The sequence below is a fragment of the Vipera ursinii genome, assembly GCF_947247035.1.
Source record: "Vipera ursinii genome assembly, chromosome: 6".
NCBI lineage: Eukaryota > Metazoa > Chordata > Lepidosauria > Squamata > Viperidae > Vipera > Vipera ursinii.
Window position 1 is genome coordinate 73929753 of NC_139515.1, and position 21256 is coordinate 73951008.

Sequence of the window (21256 nt, forward strand, 5' to 3'; positions counted from 1 at the left end):
TAAGGGGAAATACTTTCCCAGCCTTCTTTACCTGCTACCTAGATTCCAGTCTAACTCTCTACCTCACACACAATTACTTTTATTACCAAACATCCATTGGCCCCAGTGGAGATTTTTAACAAGTTCAGTTGCTGCATTTTTTGAAAGTCCGAGATTTCTGAGAAGGATTTTCAAAAGACTTCCTCTGGTTGCTACTGAGGAGACGGCAGTAAGAAAGCAGCAGTGCTCGTGTGGATCATGCCAGGGATTGACTCACTAAATCTTAAGACACTGGATTTCCATGTGGATGCTCCAGGTTAGTGAAGGCCTGATGTAATTTCCTCTTCAGAGAGACAATCATCTGCCACACTTGATCTCTGCTTCAAGTGCCTGATTCATAGAAAATACTTACATTTTCAAGGAGATAGTGAGCTTCACCTAGTAAATATGCCATTCAAAGTAACCAGGACGCTAGGCTGGGTTTCTGGAAACACCCAAGGTATTTATTTGCAGATTGCAAAATCTGTAGGGCAGAGATTGCAAGGTTGTATCCCCCTCTCATGTATCTGTAGAGAACTTAAGGAGCTACCTGGTGCTTTAAAAGGGGACAAGTTTGACAGAAGTGACAGAGAGCATTTCATGGTACATTCTCAACTAGAATAAATGATGCCATTGACGGGGGAGAACATTTTGCAATGTTTCTCATTCACTTTGTTCAATGTCTATGGAGATTCTCAGTCATTCCAGGTCATACTTATCCCAAAGGTGCTTTTTCATGAGGCAACTAGACTTTCTTGTTTTTTCTTTGAAGACGTTTTATTCTCGTCCAAGAAGCTTCTTCAGCTCTGACTGGATGGTGGGGAATGGAAGGATTTATATGACACAGATGACACAGATAAGCCTCCAGTTGGTCTCAAAGACTCTCTAAAAGAATGCAAATGACCAGCTGTCTGCCAGGAGTATAAATCCTTCCGTTCCCCACCATCCACTCAGAGCTGAAAAAGCTTTTTGGATGAGAAGCGAAATGTCTTCAAAGAAAAGAAAGTCCAGTTGCTCATGAAAAAGCACCTTTGGGACTACTTTCTTCTTTTTCCACCTGCAATTCTGATAGGATAGAGTAGTCCTTGCTGGAATTAGTTCTTGTAAGACAGGGGTGTCAAACTCAATTTCAGTGGCCACATCAGCATTGCAGTTGCCCTCAGGGGGCCGGGTGGGTATGGCCAGGGTGGGCGTGGCCTACTGGGTGGGCGTGACTAGAGTGTGTATGGCCTACTGGGTGGGCGTGGCCAGCTCTACATCATTGGCATCAAGGGTGCCTATGGGGGCCTGGGCAGGAGTGGGACAGATCTGAGGGTCTCTGGCAGAAGGAGGGTCTCTGGGCCAGGGCCAAGGCAGTGGGGGCCGTTCCCTCACTGTTTCCAGGATGGCTTCACGGGCCACATGAAACCACTTCGCGGGCCGGATCTGGCCCCCGGGCCTTGTGTTTGACATGTCTGTTGTAAGAGAAGGAGCCTAGAACTAAGGAGAAATTTCCTGACAGTGAGACAATTAACCAGTGGAATAATTTGTCTCCAGAAGTTGTGGGTGTTCCAACACTTGAAATTATTAAGAAGAGATTGGACAGCCAGTCTGTCCAACCCTGTATAGAGTTTCCTGCCTGAGCAGGGGGTTGGACTAGAAGACCTCTAAGACCACTTTCAACTCTATTATTATTCTGGTTGCTTAAGTCATAAAAATGTGTAAGGTTTTACAGAATACAGTTTATTTTGGGTGCCCATTTAAAAAGCACACAGAGGAGAAATGGTGGAGAAGGATCTGTTCAGATTGATTCCTCTAATAATTCTGCACCAAAATAGTAAGACTTGCTAGAAATAATCTTAAAATGGGAGCTATTGATTGCCTGACAAAAGCAGACTTTTGAATTTTGTACGTTAAGAGCATTTCAGTCTGATGAGATACTTGACAAAGATGCCAGGATCAAATGCAAACATGTACTGTAATATGATGCTTAAATATTGATTCATTGAAAAGGAATCTGAGTGTTTTTATAGAATCAGGAATCATTTGTCCAGCATCAGAGTAAATTCACGGTATGCTACCTTATAATTCCAGGAGACTACCAGTAAAATTTAAAAGCTTTATTTTAGAAACATAAACATATTACATTTTTTTCTCTTTATTTCTCTGTCATTCAAATCTCACATATATTTGAGATTCTTCTTTGGATTGGCCAGGTGACAAAAGGACATGGAAAGTCCCCTGACAGTGCAGTTTGAGAGGAACTTTAATGGAGTGGAAGATGGAACTGTTTTTTTTATTTCCTTCCAGCATTCTTTTTATACATCATGCTGGATTGCTTCAGTCTGATTGCTAGGTTACCCCATACGTCATGTCATGAGCATTTGGCAGTTGTTCATTGGACCAAGGTGTTCTCTCCCATAACCATTCGGTGGCCAAAGGGAATACAAACACTTTCAAAGAATTCTCGATCCATTCCTGACTTGACCTGGAACATCTCAGATCTTGATAGAGTCTTGTGCACATATAATTTCTTCTCCAGTTCAACAACAAAGATCAGAATTTTGCAAGCCATGGTATTTCCTATGATATTCTTTGTTAGACTTTGAAGAAACAGGATTATTATTTATTTATTGAGCATATGGCATAAAGGGCCAAGGAGTTTACAGTGTTTACTCACTTCTGGGGCCTTCTGGCCCTTCTGAAGAATACACTTCAATTATTTTTTTATAATATATTTTTATTAGTTTATCAAAATATAAAATACAAATTATTGAGTGAAAACATAAATCTAGCCCATGTGATATGCACTGTTGAACTATAGATATTACTTATATGACTGCTGGTTCTGCCTAAGATTCAGAGATATACTATGAATGCTTAAGAAGTGAGAAGCAAAAGCACTCAGCAATCTGGCTGTTACTAATTGCTGTTTGACTCCTTCATACTTTGAGAATTGTCTTATGTGTTGCTATGATAATGAAGCCTACTTATTTTTTTTTCTACTTATGTTCCTTGATATTGGCCTGAGAGCCATTATTTTAAACTGTGAATATCTTACATTCGTCAGTGGAAAAACCACTCTTATAAATAAATTAGCAAAGTATTAATGTCCACGAATTCTGAAACTTATAAAAATCATAATCTTCTTTTTCTTCTGCTGTGTTTTAGTTACCTGACAGCGAGTAACAAGGAGAAATTCTTATACTCCACAAGACCTTTTTTAAAGAGGGCTGCCTTGGTACTTACCTATGTAAGTATTGCTATAAATCATTTTCTTTCTTCTTGAATGTCTTCAGTTGAATTATGTTCTATTAGTACCTGAGTGTGAAGAATAAACGAATTCAGCAGGACTGTCATAAGTCAAAGACTTGCTGATTAGAACAGGTTAAGATGAAGATACTTTCAGCATCACAAATCTTTTTTGATTAACGGAAGCTCAGGTAGAAGTTCCTTTTGCTAGCTGATCAAACTTTGCTCCACTCTAGAAACAGCTCATTAATTCACCCAATAAAATATATGTAAGATTACTTGGCAGTTTTTCAATGATTAACCAACCTTCAAATTATTCTCTTCTCCACCCCACCCCACCCCCATTTTTCTATTTTGGAAATAATAAAGAATCGCCATTTAAGTTTGGAATGATAGCTTATCACTTGACACTGGTGATGCAATGGGGTAACCAGTAACAACGAAGTGTTGTAATAGATTTAGGTTTTCTGGCCATATACAATTGGGTTTCTCTCTAATAATCCAAGAATTTACTCTTCTTATCTGAAGGGGATCCTACTTATGTATTTTCGCCTATGGATAATGGGAGGTTCCATGCCAGCCTTTTCAGAGCAGGACAATCCAGCTTCATTCTCACCGTATCTTCTTACAAGGTACTCAATTGGGATTTACTTCTTTTTCAATATAAAACAAATGTAAACCAAATGTAGTCTATATGCCTTGTCACTTTTCTCCTCAAAAAGTGGATATATTAAAATGAACTCAGCAGTTCTGTTATTCCTAGGAGTTTAAGCTCATTGCCATTAAATCATCTCAGTGTAAATATTTCAGGAACTCTCCCAAAGGTGACGTTTGGAGACTTTTGCATGTGACTAGTGCCAGTTCCAAAATATATCTTGAATGCTTTGAAATTCATAATTACACTAGTATATTTTCATAATGTGTTAAATGTGATTATCAGCCACCTGCTCCTACTGCAATTATCTGTTTGTTTCATTCCAATTTAGCCTTCAAGAATGGGCTGTGTGATCCTCTATATCACATTATTGATTTTATCAATCTTTATTTTGGGGATTCTTGGATGTTTTATATAAATCAGAGATCCCCAAATCTTTTTAGCCTGATGGTGTTTTAAGAGCATATTCTCAATGTCCTCAGAAAAAGATTTATTAGAAAAGTGGACTTTCTCATTCACAGGAGAATTTAATATGGGGGGGGGGAAGCCTAGTTCAAAGACTTTGATTATGCAGAATATTAAGTAAGCTTTGCAAAGTACAGATCTGATGTTCAAGGCCAGCCAAATATTAATCAGGATCCATCCTGCTTATTTACCAGGATTTGAAAAGACCATCTGGGTGCTGTCCCTGCTAAGTGATACAAGACATATAAGCACTATCAGCTTGGATAAATGCTTAATAAATGCTTTGCTGTATATTGGTGGGATTGTGCACCACCATCTCCCCATGGAATTCAGAGAATAAAAAGCAGAGTTATTTGCCCTCTTCAGAGCAAGCCAGCAAGGCAGTTAAGCTATGATTGCTGCAGCAAGGGAGGAAGCTAGAACATAAACAATTTTTCCCCAAATTTAGGGCAGGCATTTGTAAACTTAAAAGAGGAAGCAATGTATGTCAAAATACCCAAGAGATTTTGGAAATTGGATCTCTTGAGAAGAAGCAACACATCTTTGGAGGTTTTTTCCCCTGATCTTTTCCCTATCTTTTGTTTTCTTTCTTTGAATCAAATTTGTAGTAGCTTAAGTTCCATTACCACAGGTAACTCTTGCAGCTTCAGAAAATTGCCCAGTGTATTATCACCAGGTAATAATTCATCACATTAAAACCATGCAACTGCTGGTTTTGTTAAATACCTGTTAGGATTCCTCTCAAAAGGCTGTTTTAGGGGATGGTCCTATTGGGTCCTTTGTTTAAATTAGGCATTTCTATGAAAGAAGAGGAAAATTCAAGCTAAGCTATCATGTTTTAAATTTGCACTCTGTGAAAATGATCATGGGGAAGCCTTTTTCCAGGCTAATCCTAAGAATACAATTGAAGTCCCATATCTGGAGGACAGAAGGCATTGCAATGCAAACCTTCAGTATTCTGAGTTCTTTGACCTGATCTGAACAGGTTTATCCTGATATCTCCTTTTAAAGATACACGTGTTTCCTTTCTTAGATAACCAACAGAATCTTAACGCTACCTAACACAGGAAGACTACTGTAATGGCTTTCAGTCAGAATAATATTCTTTGCTACTTAACACTGAGAGCTTTTTTCCTCAGCGGTGCCTTTATCTTTTGCATAGGCTCTAAATCAACTGCGTCTGATAAAGCACTTTATAATAAGGTTATAAAGCACTGTGGCTGCAATTGTAACCAAGTTCTGTTATTTATGGTCTTTCTATCTTAGCTGAGTTGGTTTATGTTGAGACACTGCTTAGATAACCCAGCTTTCTCTTCCTTGGTATTGCTGGCATACTTGCCTTGGTCAAATAAATCATTTGCAAAAGTTAATCATCATAGCTTCTCCTGTACGTGTATGTAGATGCGGGTATATCTGCACTGGTATATTGTTCTGTTAATCTGCATATAGGCACACAAACACACAGATGGGATGTGTCAAAGCAGAGCAAACCTTTTGCAGGGGATCCGTAATGTACACAGGATCTCTCTTTTTTTTAATCTTACGCTCTTATTGTTTTATCAATGTATAAAATACGAAGAAAAAAAAATAGGAAATTAAGGGAAGAAAAAAGAAAAGGGGAAAGAAAATATGAAGTACAAGGGAAGAAAGAAAAAGGCATTGACTTCTGACTCTTTTTAGCACAGTACAAGATAACAACATTACAGCCCCAAGTTTTTACTTTTATACACTAGGATATAACTAGCCATTTCTATAACAAATCTTATCTAATCAGCATAACCAAAGTCAAAGTTTCATTTTTTTTAATCACAGGCACAAAATCCAGAAGTGATAACCAAATAAAAAAACATAAATATTGTATATTCTTCTCTTTGAATAATCAATTTAACCATTTCCATTCTTGAAATAATATTATGCTTAATAATCTTTATAAACTATCATCATTTATATTAACAAAATTCACTGTATTCTTTCAGTTTCCTTTACCTTAAAGGGGAAAAAATACCGGTACCTTTTTTCACCCATTTTAAAACACTAAGCTTTTCTTTAAAAACATTTCTGAAATCAAAGCATTCTAATACATGTCTTTTTTCAAGTGGTTACAATTGTTACCTCTTTTTTTCATTTTTGTGTGTCCTTTGTGCGTCCCTTCTGGGACCACAGTTGGGGCCATAATTTCCATAATTGTTAAGTGAGTCAAACTTGATTTTATGATCTTTTTTTTGCTACAGTTGTTAAGTAAACAATGGCTGATTGCTTGATGCATTGCCCATTGCCAAGAGCTGAAATTTTGATCATGACACAATGGGATTTTGCGATGGTTGTAAATGTAAGAACTGATGCTACATTACTTTTTCAGTGCTGCTGTATAAATGTTCGCTAAAAGAATGATTGAAAGTCGAGGACTCCCTGGAGTCTCTATCAGTACAGATATCAGGATATTTGTTCAAAGGCTCTAGAAATATTGGGGTAATGTTTTCCAGCCAATAAAGATACTGAGCTTGTCACCTGGAGAGCTGACAGCCTGGGTTCGAGACCCAAGCTCTGTGCAATGGGGTGAGCTCCTGTCCTTCCCTCAGCTTCTGCCCACTTAGCAGCTTGAAAGGATGCAAATGTGAGTAGATTAATAGGTACCACTCCGGTGGGAAGGTAACAGTGTTCCGTGTGCCTTCAGCGTATAGCCATGCTGGCCACATGACCACAGAAGTGTCTTCAGACAATTGCTGGCTCCCTCAGCCAAGAAACCTGGAGATAAGCACCATGCTCTAGAGCCAGGCACGACTTATCTTTTTACAAACAGAAAAAAGCAGTGCCTAATTAGATTAGACCTGCATCTCTGGAATATGTAATCCAGCAGTCAAATTTCTCAAGTATCTGTAGCTCATCCCAGGAAAACAGCCTATGCTGGAAGCTATTATAAACCTTTTCTCTATATTATTCTCTCTATAGTAATTAGTTTTTTGTGTGTTTCTTGTCCAGAGGCAGGTGGGAGTATATACAGATTTGATATTCATTTTCAAACATGCATTTGTTATTTTCCATATCCAATTATAGCTCTGTGTCCTTAGCAGACCTCAATTTATTGTGTTTTTTTCCTTAGGTTGCTTATATCAGTGATACCAAATGCATTAGCCATGAAGATATGCTTCAAGTCTTCAATATGTTTTGCAAAGCAATGGAAGAGGCACTAAGGAAAGCCTCATGTAGTAATTCTTAGGGTCTTGGTTCTCTGGCTCTCGGTTTAGTACCCTTGTTGTAGACAATCTTAGATTTTGATCCACCACAATTAAAACAGGAAGGTAGTTCACAAATAGAATTCATGAGTTTTCAAACAGGCTTGCAGTGAATCAATATGAGCTTTCTTTGGTTCCTACTGTAATGTTTGGCAAATAAATTCTAAATTGTTGAAATTTAACAAGAACTTTCATTATTTGGCAAAAAAGTAATGTAACCAAGAAATTCCCTGTTGTGATGAGCTGAGACGTGAACCAGACAGTTATGAACAGCGTGTGATGAATGTTTTAGAATCTGGGAAATAAGTCAATCAACAGAAGTTGACAGATGGTATGAGAGGAATTTAAGAGGTCCCAAGACCCAACAAAACAATGAAAAGGCATTGAGTTGATATCTATATTTTTCATGTTTTTATTAAGTACAATTTCTGGGAAGATGTATAAAGTATTGAACAAATCTAATATCACTTTTCACAAACAACGGAAAGAAGAGAAACTCTGGATATCATGTTTTTATATTTATATGATGAGTACATAAGAACATTTGCAGAACTCAGACACTTGCTGGCTTCACATAATATAGCGCTGTCTCAACTATATTTAAAAGTTTTAATTACATAGGAGACTTTCTCTGATTACCTGGTTCCTGTAATGTTTCCCGTGTGTTGCTGGGATTAACATTGCAATCTTTGCTTCCTCTTCAGTTTGCATATACTATATTACCACACCATATGAAATTGGTTTTTAATATAAAACATAAGTAGCCTAGCTAGCCCATAAGGAAAACATCCAATATCTATGTGCTCTGGCACCATTTCCAGTGCTGAATGGGAAGAAGGAACCCAAGACCTGGGTTGCTGAAGAACTCAAGATACACATGTGTCATGATGAATTGCCTCTCCCACCACTGTCCTGTCTGTCCTGTATGAATGGGGCAAGAGGCCCCCTGTGTAAATATACGGTTTCTATTACCTTAGAATAGCTTTGGATTGTATTGTAATTGTAATTGTGGTATCTATTGTTTATTATTTCTCTGAGATCTCCCCTGTGGTGATTCTTATCCCTATGTTGGCTAATATTTTTATAAAAAAGTATTTTAAAATCACTGTATATCTTAAGTTTTAAATTTAAAGAAAAATAATGTCTGAATAATATGTTTTCACACTTTCTTTATGCGCATACCCTGTATTTTCTCCAAGAAGCTCAATGTGATGTAGGTCTACAGTGTGCTAAGCTGTCATGTGCTTGACTTAGCATAGTATGTGAACGCAGGCATTGGGACGGATCCAGTACCCCATGATTAACATTAACTCAGTCAGTTTGTGCTTAGAACCTGAACAGTAGGGCTAGGCATTCTTTGGAGCCAGTCTCCTAAAGATTTTGGAACATGCAGGATCTTGAACATACAGTTAATCCTTGATTTGTGACCATTCATTTAGCAACCCTTCAAAGTTAAGACATCGTTGAAAGTGGTGACTTATGAGTGGTCCTTCTGCTTATGACCATTTCAGCGTCCCAACAGTCATGCCATCACTATTTGGGTTCTTGGTAACCAGCATGTATTTATGATGATTGCAGCATCCCGGGATCATGTAGTCATTTGTGACTTTTCCATTGACAAGCAAAGTTAACGGGGGAAGCTGGAGTCACTTAATGACTGTGTGATTTGCTTAATGACTGCAGCAGAAAGATTGTAAAATCATTTGTGGCTCACTTAATGACTGCTTAGCTTAGTGGTGGAAGTTCTGGCCCAATTGTGGCCATAAGATGGGACAATCTGCAGCATCTCTCTGCAACATTTTAAAGCATTTGTGTCTCTTCCCTCCCCTTCCACCCCCCATCAGGTAGTGCATACTTGGAATCAGTTTTGGGGGGCTGAATCTGAAGTATTGCATGGTCCTATTGAACTTTCTGCCTTCCACTGAAGAAACATGCAGATTGTTTAATTGTGTATTTGTTTTTGCAGGTTTCTTACTTATTCCTACCTCCTGGCCTTCAATGCCTGGCTTCTTCTAGCCCCGATTACGCTGTGCTATGACTGGCAGGTTGGGAGTATTCCTCTGGTTGAATCAATTTGGGATCTGAGGAATTTTGCTACCCTGATCCTCGCATTTGTGATGTTTGTCCTTTGTCTACATTGTTTTGTAGCATTTAAGGTAAATAAACTTTTCTCCACACTGAGGTTTACATTTGCGTTTCAAACACATATTGTATGTTCTTTTTATGGAAGATTTTGGTTAGACAGACACTTGACTAATGCTAAACCATGCTCGTTCATGCTGCCCTAGTATACTGTATGACTCTAGACCAGGGGTAGGCAACCTTGGCTCTTTTATGACTCGTGGACTTCAACTCCCAGAATTCCTGAGCCAGCCATTCTGAGGGGAAAGGGAGAGGTTTCCAAGCTGAGCCATGCTGGCTCAGGAATTCTGGGAGTTGAAGTCCACGAGTCATAAAAGAGCCAAGGTTGCCTACCCCTGCTCTAGACACTGTGTTTTAAAACCATGATTTATGCCTTAATGGATTACCCCAAATAATTGCAGATTATTCAAGAAATCTTGATAAATTAGGGAGAAGGAACCTCCAACCAGCTCTTCCTTTTTCTGGAATTTAAAGCAAACAAATTAAGTTTTAAGTTAATTTCTCCTCCAAATTTTCTTCAAAATTTGACAGATGAATTTTGTTGATGTGATTTGGAATCAAAGAGGTTTAATAAGGCGGAAGTGATAGTGATTATTTATTTATCCATTTAAGTGAACTTTGGCAGAACCCAATTCCACCCTGATCTTGGGTGGCCTACTATGTAAAAATAATCTAAACACAACAAATAAATAGAAATGCAGCAAGAGAAATAAACAACATGGCAATCCAGACAACTAACATCAGTATTAATCCACTCACGTATTGCAAGGGAATTAAATAGTACCTTTCTTCTTTGAAATAAATTGACAGAATTGCTTTGGTAGAAGGTATTTGTATCAGGTATTATGTATCCATGAAATAGGATGCTGTGAATACAACATTTCTGCAAAATCAGTTTTTTTCCTGGACTTCTAGCTGTTGGCTTTTGTGGGGAATATATTAGAACTTTGCTTGGCAGGACCATTTTTTACTTACTGTTGTTCTTAGCATCTCTCTTGATTACTTAGCTCACTGCATTCTAAATAGAAAACTGGCAAAAGATTAACTTCCTCTTGCTTAGAATCCCTCCTTAACCAAATTTGATAGGAGGATAAAGAGAGAGGTCCGCAGGGGAAACGAGTGGGTTAAAAAAAGAAGTAAGAGTGATGTATTAGGCTGTGCCCAAGGCTTCTTAACTTATCATTGTGGAAGATTTGGACTTTCTTAGTTCCAACTATTTCTGATTTCTTTTTTTACTAAAAAAATCTTAATCCTTTTTCTTATAACCTTATTTATGCTCCCCTTAAATGTACTTGCTTAGAAATCAGCTAAGACACAAAGCAAGTGCTCACCAAATGCTTTCCATTGTTAGTAAATGCAAGTTATTTAGAAAACATCTGACAATTTTGCCTATACCTTGAGTGCAAACACAGGCAGAATCCAGTGTTGGCAATGAAACTTGAAAGATGAGCTGTGTGTAAACTTATTCACGAGTACTTTATAATGCTCTAGAGCAGGGATGTCAAACTGCCGGCCCACGGGCCGGACACGTCACGACGAAACTGCGCTCACCCCATTGCCGGCAATCAGGAAAAAGCTCTGATATATCACGCGACGTCAAGTGACGTTGTGAGTTTGACATGTCTGCCCTAGAGGTTCAGATTATACAAAGTAATACAACTAGCAGTTAGAAATATTATGAGACTCTACTGTAAGGAGACAAAGGAATTGCTTGTTCTTAGACATGTCTTTTTTTCTCATAAAGCAAAACACTCAGGTGGCTGTTGCTATCTTCTGTGTGAGTGAGTGGGTTTGTATTTCTAAAGTATTTTATATCTTGCTCCAAATCTGCTATGTTGCCTTATGCTCTAGTTGAAGAGGTGCCCATATAAATCAAATAAGGAATAATGTTTGTGCTTTTTTTTAAAAAAAAGGTAGGAAAATCTATGACACACACACACACACACACACACACACACACACACACACTGTATTTCACTGAATCAGTGTCATTCATTCTATAGCAGATTTACACATGCAAACCTCCTTCCCCATTAAAAATAAGAATTTGATCAAACCTAAACTGTGTCTGCAGCTGTGCAAGGCCTATAGAGGAGAAGGTATAGTTAGACGTATAACATAACACATTATTTGAACTATATGTTTGAGTTTTTATCAACCATTGTTCAAACACAACGGAAGCCTTAATAATATTTTGCCATTTTTCCAAGTTAGAGACAAAAAGATGTAGTTTGACTGACAAGTCAGCAACTGCAGTCACACAGATTTAAACATAAATCACAGTTAATTGGTTTTCACAATGCATTGAGTCATAAATGATGTTTTATGAACCATGGCAGCTGGATTCACACATCACGTGATACCAAAATCAAGGCAATCCCATTATCCCTTGGTGCAATACAGAAGAAAAGATGCATCCCAGTTTGATGATGATGATGTTATCCATTCAGTTGTGTCTGACTTGGCAATTCTATGGGGCAGGTTTTTCCACATCTTCCGATATAGCACTGTTTCTCTGAGTTTCTCTATCCTCTGGCTGGAGTCAGCTTTGATGGTGTCCAGCCATCATGTTCTTTGGCAGCCTGGTTTCCTTTTACTGCTAACTTTTTCCAACATAATTGCTTTCTCTAGTGAGCATCCCACTGAGTACAGATTACACTTAGTCCAAGTAATTTCATACCTATAAAGAAGTCATGGTTATACACTGTTCTTCTATAGCTCTACTCCAGTTAGGTAAATTAATCATGCAGACTATCCTTATATTTTCATTTAAAGAGACATCTAGGTTTAGTGCTATATAGAGCAAATTTTAAGAGTTTGCCCAACAATTAAATATTTCTTCAGTTGTACACATGAAGGGTTGTTTTCACACATATTTAATCTCTAAAAAGCTGAAATAAAGCTCCATCTGGGATAAATTCCATATTGCCTAGGCCATATCATGTTTACTGAACTGAGAGTACGTGCATGGAATGAAGCTGGGGAATCTTAGATTATGTATGAGTTGAACAACAAATTAGATGCAAATAAGACTCCAGTTGCTGGAACAAATTTGATTTACAGCATTATTTCTCAATCTTTGAACTTTTAAGATGTGTGAACTTCAACTCCCAGAATTCCTTAGCCAGTGCATGCTAGACAGGGAATTCTGGGAGTTGAAGTTCATACGTCTTAAAATTGCAGAGATTGAGAAACACTGCTCTACAGAAATCACTCTATTATCATTTCCTATGTCTCAAAAGTGCACTAATCCTTTCTCCTTCTTGAGGATCCTATATGCAGAGTTCATGTTTTGTGTTTCATTGAGCATTAGATGGGCCGAAGCATTGCAAGGAATAGCCTGCTTCTATGATTCCATTACAAAAAAAAATCATCTGGGTAGCTGTGGTGTAGCTGCCTAATTTTCATTTTGCATGAAGTGGTTTAGTCATGTACTAAAATGAATACAGGAAAAGCAAGAATATGACTCGGGAATGATGAGCGGAACAATTCACATAGTTAAACTGACAAATTGAAAAGTTATTTCAGAGAGTATTCAGTGTGGATGACTACAGCTGGGTAATTGCTAAACCAGATGCATCACTCTGCAAGGAGCAATTCTGTCCATGCTCTTAACTTGTCAGTGTGGCTATATGAATTTCTCTTAAATCAGAAAGACAGATTCAGGGCATCAGTTTGCCTGTACTTTTCATTTTATTGGTGCCAGTCAGGGCTTCTCTCACAGGAAAATTTAGGTATGGAATCTTTTTATGAGAGAGAAAGGAATAAATCTTACCTTCCTACTTATGCAACTTGCCTCTTTTTGATTTGGAATGGGACAACTCACCATGGCCCACTCACGGCAGGACAATTGAACAAATGCAAAGGTTAAATTAATTTTAATGGAACTGTGTCCAATCATAATAAAATAAAAGTCAATCCAGAAATAATAATTACAATATTATTTACAATAATTCAATGAAAACCTGGTCACCAATAATAATAAAAATAATTGAATGAAACAATATAGCATTGAATTGTTCCTCGGCGAGTTGTACCTTGGCAAGTTGGCCATGCCTGTTGTTCTGCAATGAGTTGTCTGGGGCGAACTGACCAAAGCAATGTGGCTGTAGTGAGTTGGCCATGGCGATTTGTCCTAGATCCTTTCTGATTAACTCTCCAGAAGCAGCTCCTATTTGAGAGAATGAGGGAGACTCTGTGTTCTGTTTAGTTGTTTGAACTGTTTGGGAACACAAAACATTTTTGAGGGGAGGATATGATTGCCATGAAGCCATTGAAAGGCTGTGTTCACATAGCATTCTAAACCATAATGTGGTTCTATTGGTTTTAGGTTACTATGTTTTATGAATGGTAATTCACTCAGTAAGCCATGTCTAAAGCAAACCAAGGCTGAACTCAGAAATGGGCAACTGCAGGCCTTCTTTAACCTGAAAACTTCCTTTTAGAGGTTCCCAGATTCAAGTCTGACTGTGGTCCATGAAAATTGATAGGTTTCCTGCCATTTTGAAGAGAGAAGCACTAAAAACAATGGCATAACATTTAAAGCAGGCCTAAAATAATTTTAAAAATAAATGTTCATCTCTGGTATTTAAGAAGAAAAAACAGGAGTCATTTACAACATACAGTGTAAGGACTGCACCAGCACTATGTATAACAAACAGGCAGAAGACTGGCAGAGTGCATCCATGAACTAACTAACAGTCAGAAGACATGATGGAAACTCCTTAGTTTCACAACATGTGGACAGACTTAATCATAGTTTCAGCTGGGAAACTGACCATCCTAGACCAAGCCAAGCCCCCAAATGCTAGGGAATTCTTGGAAACCTGGCACTCTGACAATCAGCCATCAATGGGCACATAGACATAAATGACATCTACATACCATTCAAAAGAGACAATCAACAAGCCAAAAAGGGGAAAAGACCAGCAATCAACACCCAGAGGAGCAGTGATTGACACCAAGATTAACATCAGACCAACAAACAAGAAGTAAACAATACCCCACTAAAGGAACTGCCAAATAAGCTAACAGTAAACCAACCGAAGTACTACCAAACCCATTCCTACCAACGCTGACAGGGCAGACCACCAGAATATGAAATGAGAACATACCTCACTCCCTACTAGCACTGATGATCCTACCTAGTTGTATAATGAAACGTCTGCAAGAAAACAAGCAAGCTCAGAGAGCACCAAGGACCCCTCATATAGAATATGTCTACTGGATCGTTTCCTTTCCGATCAACAGGGGTTAAAGTGACACTAATTTCTTGCTCACTGGTAATGTGGATAATTGCATTGTTGGAAAGAGTGCACAGTGTTGAAAAAAAAGACATTTAAGTTATGAAGATGGGTGGTTTCGTTGCTGAACATTTCTGCATTTATATAGATCAGCTATTCTCTCTCCCCCTCCCTCCCTCCTCTCCTGACTCTCATTCTCTGTCTCTCATTTTGTTTTGTTTTTTATGCTAGTTATTGGACCGTTTGCTAGAGGAGAGGAAGCCTAGAAGGGAAAAACAGCTTTCCACTACTATTGCTTTGCTTGTTTCAGGAAATTACGGTGCTCTTGTTCTGTAGCTCACTTGTTCTTTCTGATGGCTCTTTTTCTCATAATGAGGGAAATATAACATTCATTTCCCCACAGCCAGCGTAGGCATCCTATGGTATTCCCAGAAGTTCTGTTCCTTCTTGTATATGGGTCACAGTTCTTGAGAATACTGTACGTAATTTCTTTCCAATTCATAAGACGCAAAGAGGAAAAAGAATGACTAGGTGTTTTTTTTTAATTCCCTACTTTGGTTTCTAAACATTTTTTAATTAGATAAAAGGTTAACCCCAATATGTAAAATAATTAGAATATTCTGCATAATAATTGTTAGTTAATTCCCTCACCTGGTGCTTAACCAGTAAGTTGACAGATTCTAGTGCAAACTCTGTCTCTTCAGAAGCAAGCTTCCAAGGAATGTGTATCAGATTGCAGCCTAAGTTCAGATGGTATACAGATAGTCCTCGACTTGCAACGATTTCATTCAGTGACCATTTGAAGTTACAGCAGCATTGAAAAAAGTGACTTATTACTGGTTCTTGCACTTACAGCCATTGCAGCCTCCCCACGGTCATGTCTCGGGTCATGGGATGACTATTTCTGACCTTCCCAGCTGACTTCTGAGAGGCAGAGTCAAAGGGGGAAGCCAGATTTGCTTAATGACCGCATGATTCACTAACAACTACAGCGATCTGCTTAATAACTATGGCAAAAGTTTGTAAAAGAGGGTGCAACTCTCTTTGGAAGTCTTCTAGTCCAGAGTTCCCCAACCTTTCCGGCTTGGCAGCCCGGAAGGAAAGGGAGCAGCAGGAAAATGTATGCATGCAGATTTGCGATGCATGCATAAACAGATGTGTGCATGACAGCGGTGCTAGTGTGTGTGTGTGTGTGTGTGTGTGTGTGCGTGCACAAGTGGGCAGCCCACACCCATGGCATGTGTGCTGGTGTACCGCTGGTGCCCATGTGACATTGGTGGTGGACTTAGCTTCCCTGTGCATGCGCAAATGGGGCTGCTAGTACCCAAGCGGCTGTGCTACCTTGAGTGGGGCAGGGCTCGTCAGCTATTCCAGGGGCCTGGTGGCCAACAGGCCATGGCCCGGTACCGGGCTGCAGACCATAGGTTGGGGACCCCTGTTCTAGTCCAACTGCTTGCACTGGCAGGAAACCCTATACCATTTCAGACAAATGGCTGTCCAATCTCTTCTTAAAAACCTCCAGTGTTAGAGCAACCACAATTTCTGGAGGCAAGACTTTCCATTGATTAATTGTTCTAACTGTCAGGAAAAATGGTACTAGTACTTGATCTTTATTCTATCCCTCTGGGATGGATCATCTTGCAAGTCTGAAACTCTCCCCTCCCTTGCTTTACTCTCCTGAAAACTAGGAGACCTTCTGATATGCTTTCATCACCCCCTCCTTTTTAGCCAAATTTTGTTTATTAGACTGTTGCTCCTCCTCCTATCTCCCAGTGTCAGTCCCACATACCATTACATGAAAGACAAAAGTCTCTTATTGTTTCATGGCCCTCCTTCATACAATTAGATTGCAAGCCTCATTAGTTTTAATTGATGAAGAGTTCTGTTTCATGTACCTGTTCTAAGGACTCTGAAAACAGAGGGAGAGTGAGAATTAAAGAGATGGGAATCATGAACTATGTTCAGGGAGCTGTTCTTATTTGGCAAACGTGGATATACTGGCAGAAGAAGAATGGTGGAAAATATCTTCTGTAGACTCTCATTGATTAATTATTATACTTGGGCCATCTCTTTCTCAGATGTCGTGCAGGGTTAATGAATTGGTGCTTGAGCTCCATGAAGTTTGTGGATTCTACAGTTGCACAAACCCAGGTCCAGGTCCCCACTTCAGTCAAATGGTTCTTATCTGGATGCATCAAATTTTGCACTCAAGTCAGAAGCGCCAAGGCACATCCGGGTTGAAAGGATTAGCTGGTAATATCACCACTGCCCTGGGGGAATGTCCCATTGGAGGCTCCTTTCATGTCTTTTGCAGGAGCTGGACTGAAGGATCAGAGCTCATCCCCGCCCCACGGCAGCTCTTGGGTCTCAAACACGAGCTTGCTAACCTCCTGCTTAGTACGCCATCTATTTGAATCACGGTGCTGCTGATGCATCAAATCAGCTGCCTGCATTTGTGGAGCTTCCACATTTGACTGTTCAGAAGTAAATTGCATTTTTTTCATTTTGTGTGAAAAATCATTTCATTTTTTCATATGAAATCATTTTAATAAAAGATCCATTTTGAATGTTTGACTTATTCAAAGTCCCTTCCTTATGTTGCTGCTAAGGTTAATGTTGTTCAGGGGTTTTGTAATGCTGCTTCTGAATCTGTTGCCTTAGTATTTAATTCTGGATGTAAAATCTTTGGCTGGCTAAAAGGATATTGCTCTTTAAATTATATGTTTGATCTGTTTAATTACCTTAAAAGAGAACAGGAACTACTTAGATAATCTTTTGCCATTGTTAATTGCAACTGGAGAAGATGCAAATCTTCACTGTTGTATATCTTCAGATGGAGTAACAAACCCACAACATTGGATTCATACAGTTTTCCCCTCTATTATGCTTTCTGCCTTTAATCAGAATTATTTCATATTCATGTACAGCCTTTATTCCATCATTTTCCTTCATCATCTTATGTAGTTTCAAATAAAAAAATTACAAAAGTAAAATGATTAGGAAAAAAGATTGTCTCTTCAGTGTTTTATCTCAATAAGGCTATTATGTCATCATCCACATTTTGTTCAGCAAGATTGTCAAGTGTAATTAAAACCTGCAAGGATTAAAGTTTAAAACACCAAAGCAATTCTTTGTAGTGCTGCTAAAAACAAAAAAGAGAGTCCACAATCCAAGAATGAACTTAAGGCTCTGATGAATTGATCCAACATAGATCTTGATGAGAAGCTGATAAAATAATATAGTAGAATATTTTCCTAACTGTTAACAATTTACTGGTGTTTTGACAGTGAATGGATAGAAGGACCTGCCTTGTACTAAGGTGTCCACAAAGAAGAGGGCATCAACTTATTTTCCAAATTACCAGAAAGCAGGACAAGAAGCAATGGATGGAAACTAACCAAGCAGAGAAGCAACTTGGAACTAAGGAGAAATTTCTTGTCAGTGAGAACAATCAACCAGTGAAATGGCTTGCCTTCAAAAGTTGTGAGTGCTCCATCACTGGAGGCTTTTAAGAAGAGACTGGACAGCCATTTGTCTGGAATGGTATAGGGCAGGGGTAGGCAACCTTGGCTCTTTTACAACTCGTGGACTTCAACTCCCAGTATTCCTGAGCCAGCCATGCTGAGGGGAAAGGGAGAGGTTTCCAAGCTGAGCCATGCTGGCTCAGGAATTCTGGGAGTTGAAGTCCACAAGTCGTAAAAGGGCCAAGGTTGTCTACCCCTGGTATAGGGTTTCTTGCTTGAGCAGGGAGTTGGATTAGAAGACCTCCAAGATCCCTTCCAACTATGATGATTATGATGATAATGATGAGGCCTCTCTATGCCTCACCTATGGCACTCTTGTCAGCCATGATAGAAAATAGATCAAATTCTCAAGGCCCTATAGCTTTTTCTTCAGGATGTCTTTAATTGAGATGGCAGTGCTAGAGCTGGGCTCCTGCACACTATAAACATTGGATGTGCTGTGGCTGGTGAGTTTCTTTGTACTTAGGTTGGACGTAGGATTAGAAAAGATGAAAGTGGAATGCTGGGATTACATGAATAAGTAACCTATGCAGTGTTTAATTTGGAATGTCTGATTTCTACCTCCCCTTAGCATACTAAGAAACTGCAACCAAGACTATACAGATTCTCTACTTACAACTTAATACAGCCTGGAAATTCTGTCATGACTATTGTGAGTTGAGGCACCCATGTGACCGGACCTGATTTTATGACCTTTTTTTGCCACAGTTGTTAAGCAAACACTGTGGGTTTCAAGCAAACTCTGTGATTATTAATTGAATCAATGTATTCCTATGGGGGGAAACTGGCAAAAAACATGGTAAATCACGTTCACCTGACTATAGAATGCTGCAACTGGATGTAAAGGTGAGACAGTTGCCAAGCACCTGAAATGCGGTCATGTGACTGTGGAGGGATGAGGTTTTGCAGCCATTGGAAGACCAGAACTGGTTGTAAGTAGCTTTTGGTGGGTCTGTCATAACTTTGAATGGTTGCTAGGTGACCGGTTGTTAAGTGAGGACTACTTGTATAAGGAACTGAAGTTCCAGTGTAAATAAGATGTTGGATATATGCAAGACTGCCTGGGAGACTTTTTTCTGCCTATCCACCACATCAACCTGGTTAAATTGCTTCTTACTGAAAGTGCTTAGTGTTTTGGCTAAACCAGTTTCCCAAATCTGGATAAATAAGGGTGACATTGGATAAAAATGGTTATTCTTTGGCTAATTACAAACTCATTAACTAGTCACAACAGGAACCTTTAAATAAGTAACTTCAGATTAGCAGTAAAACGTATTTACAGATGTGGTTTTTGGGAAAACCTGGGCTAATCTGTCATTTCAAGCTTCACTGCAGTCAGCCTTTTGAGGTTGGCCATGTTAAGAAACAGCATGGAATATTTTTATTGTTGTACGGCAGGATGGCAGAATCTTGGAATCTTAGAATTTCTGATCTATCATATATATATTTCTCCTCACTTAACTTTTCCTTGTACTCTCCTTTCTTTCTAGTGACAAATCTACATTCACTGACAAATCCTTAGTCATGGAATGGGACAACTTGCCACGGTCAACTTGCTATGGCCAATTCACTGTGGCCAACTTGCTGCAGCCAACTCACAGCAGGACAACTCACCGTGGGACAATTTAACAAATACAAAAGTCGAATTGATTTTGACAGAACCATGGGCAATAATAATAAAAAAGAAGAGTGTCAATCCAGAAATACATTACAATAATTTCAACAAAATTGTGATCACCAATAATAAAAGTAACAATGAAATGATTAATGCAGCAATGAATTGTCTCGCAGCACATTATCCTGCAGCAAGTTGGCCATAGTGAGTTGGCCATGGTGATTTGTTCTAGACCCCCCCCGGGATATGGTCACTTAATTAGTGGAAAAAATGTAGGGTTTAATAAAGTGTAAATTTTAATATAGAGCAGGCATGTCAAACTCACGACGTCACATGATGTCGCACAACTTATCAGAGCTTTTTCGCCATTGCCGGCAATGGGGTGGGCGTGGTTTCCCAATGACACGTCTAGCCCGTGGGCCGGCAGTTTGACACCCCTGATATAGAGTAATTAGTTTCAGACCAAAACTATTCTTATGTATTAAAAATTAGGATTGAAAATGACTTTACTTAGCAAACTAGTTCTCAGTGGATAGTCAACCTGTATGAACCTAAATATAAATGAATCTGAACATAAGCGTGAACATAGTTTTCTTAGTGTCAGAATACAATAGAGGGGGATTTTTTCCACTGCCTTTCTCTATTAAAATATTATTATTATTTCCCAGTCTAAAAATTTAATACTACAGATTTCCTATTAAAATACTAACCAGGACTGACTCTGCTTAGCTTTTTCAAGGTCAGCCAGGTTGGTTAGTTGGAGCCATCTTCTGTGATGACTGGTGACTACATGAACAATTTTCACAGCACAGAAGTTGTTTGTTGTTGCTTTCTTCTAGGGATAACTTTCAACTTAGTCTAATATCTAGATTTAGATTGGAGATTTGTGTTGCAGTTAAGCTTTTTTATGTATATATTTAATAGATCTGTGAGAGTTAGTACTGTATACCAATGATGAAGTGCGGAACAATTTATCCTGGGGATTTGAGGGCTATAAAATGCTCTGTAGGCTGAAAAATGCTTATAAAGATAACACTGTGCAGTTTCAGTTTCAAACTGCTTAGTGATACCTGTCACATCTTAGTTTTATTGGGCATCAAATATAGAAACCTGTGAATAAGTGGTAGAAT

The 21256-nt window shown here is 38.8% G+C and overlaps 1 protein-coding gene across 1 annotated transcript in view; it reads left to right on the top strand.

The window, feature by feature from the left end:
* TMTC1 (transmembrane O-mannosyltransferase targeting cadherins 1) overlaps positions 1-21256 on the top strand; it is a 154263-nt gene that overhangs the window by 54819 nt on the left and 78188 nt on the right. The window contains exons 6-8 of the mRNA XM_083365190.1: positions 3169-3250; positions 3778-3881; positions 9569-9758. Of these exons, the coding sequence (XP_083221316.1) occupies positions 3169-3250; positions 3778-3881; positions 9569-9758 (376 nt within the window). The remainder of the gene's footprint in view (positions 1-3168; positions 3251-3777; positions 3882-9568; positions 9759-21256) is intronic.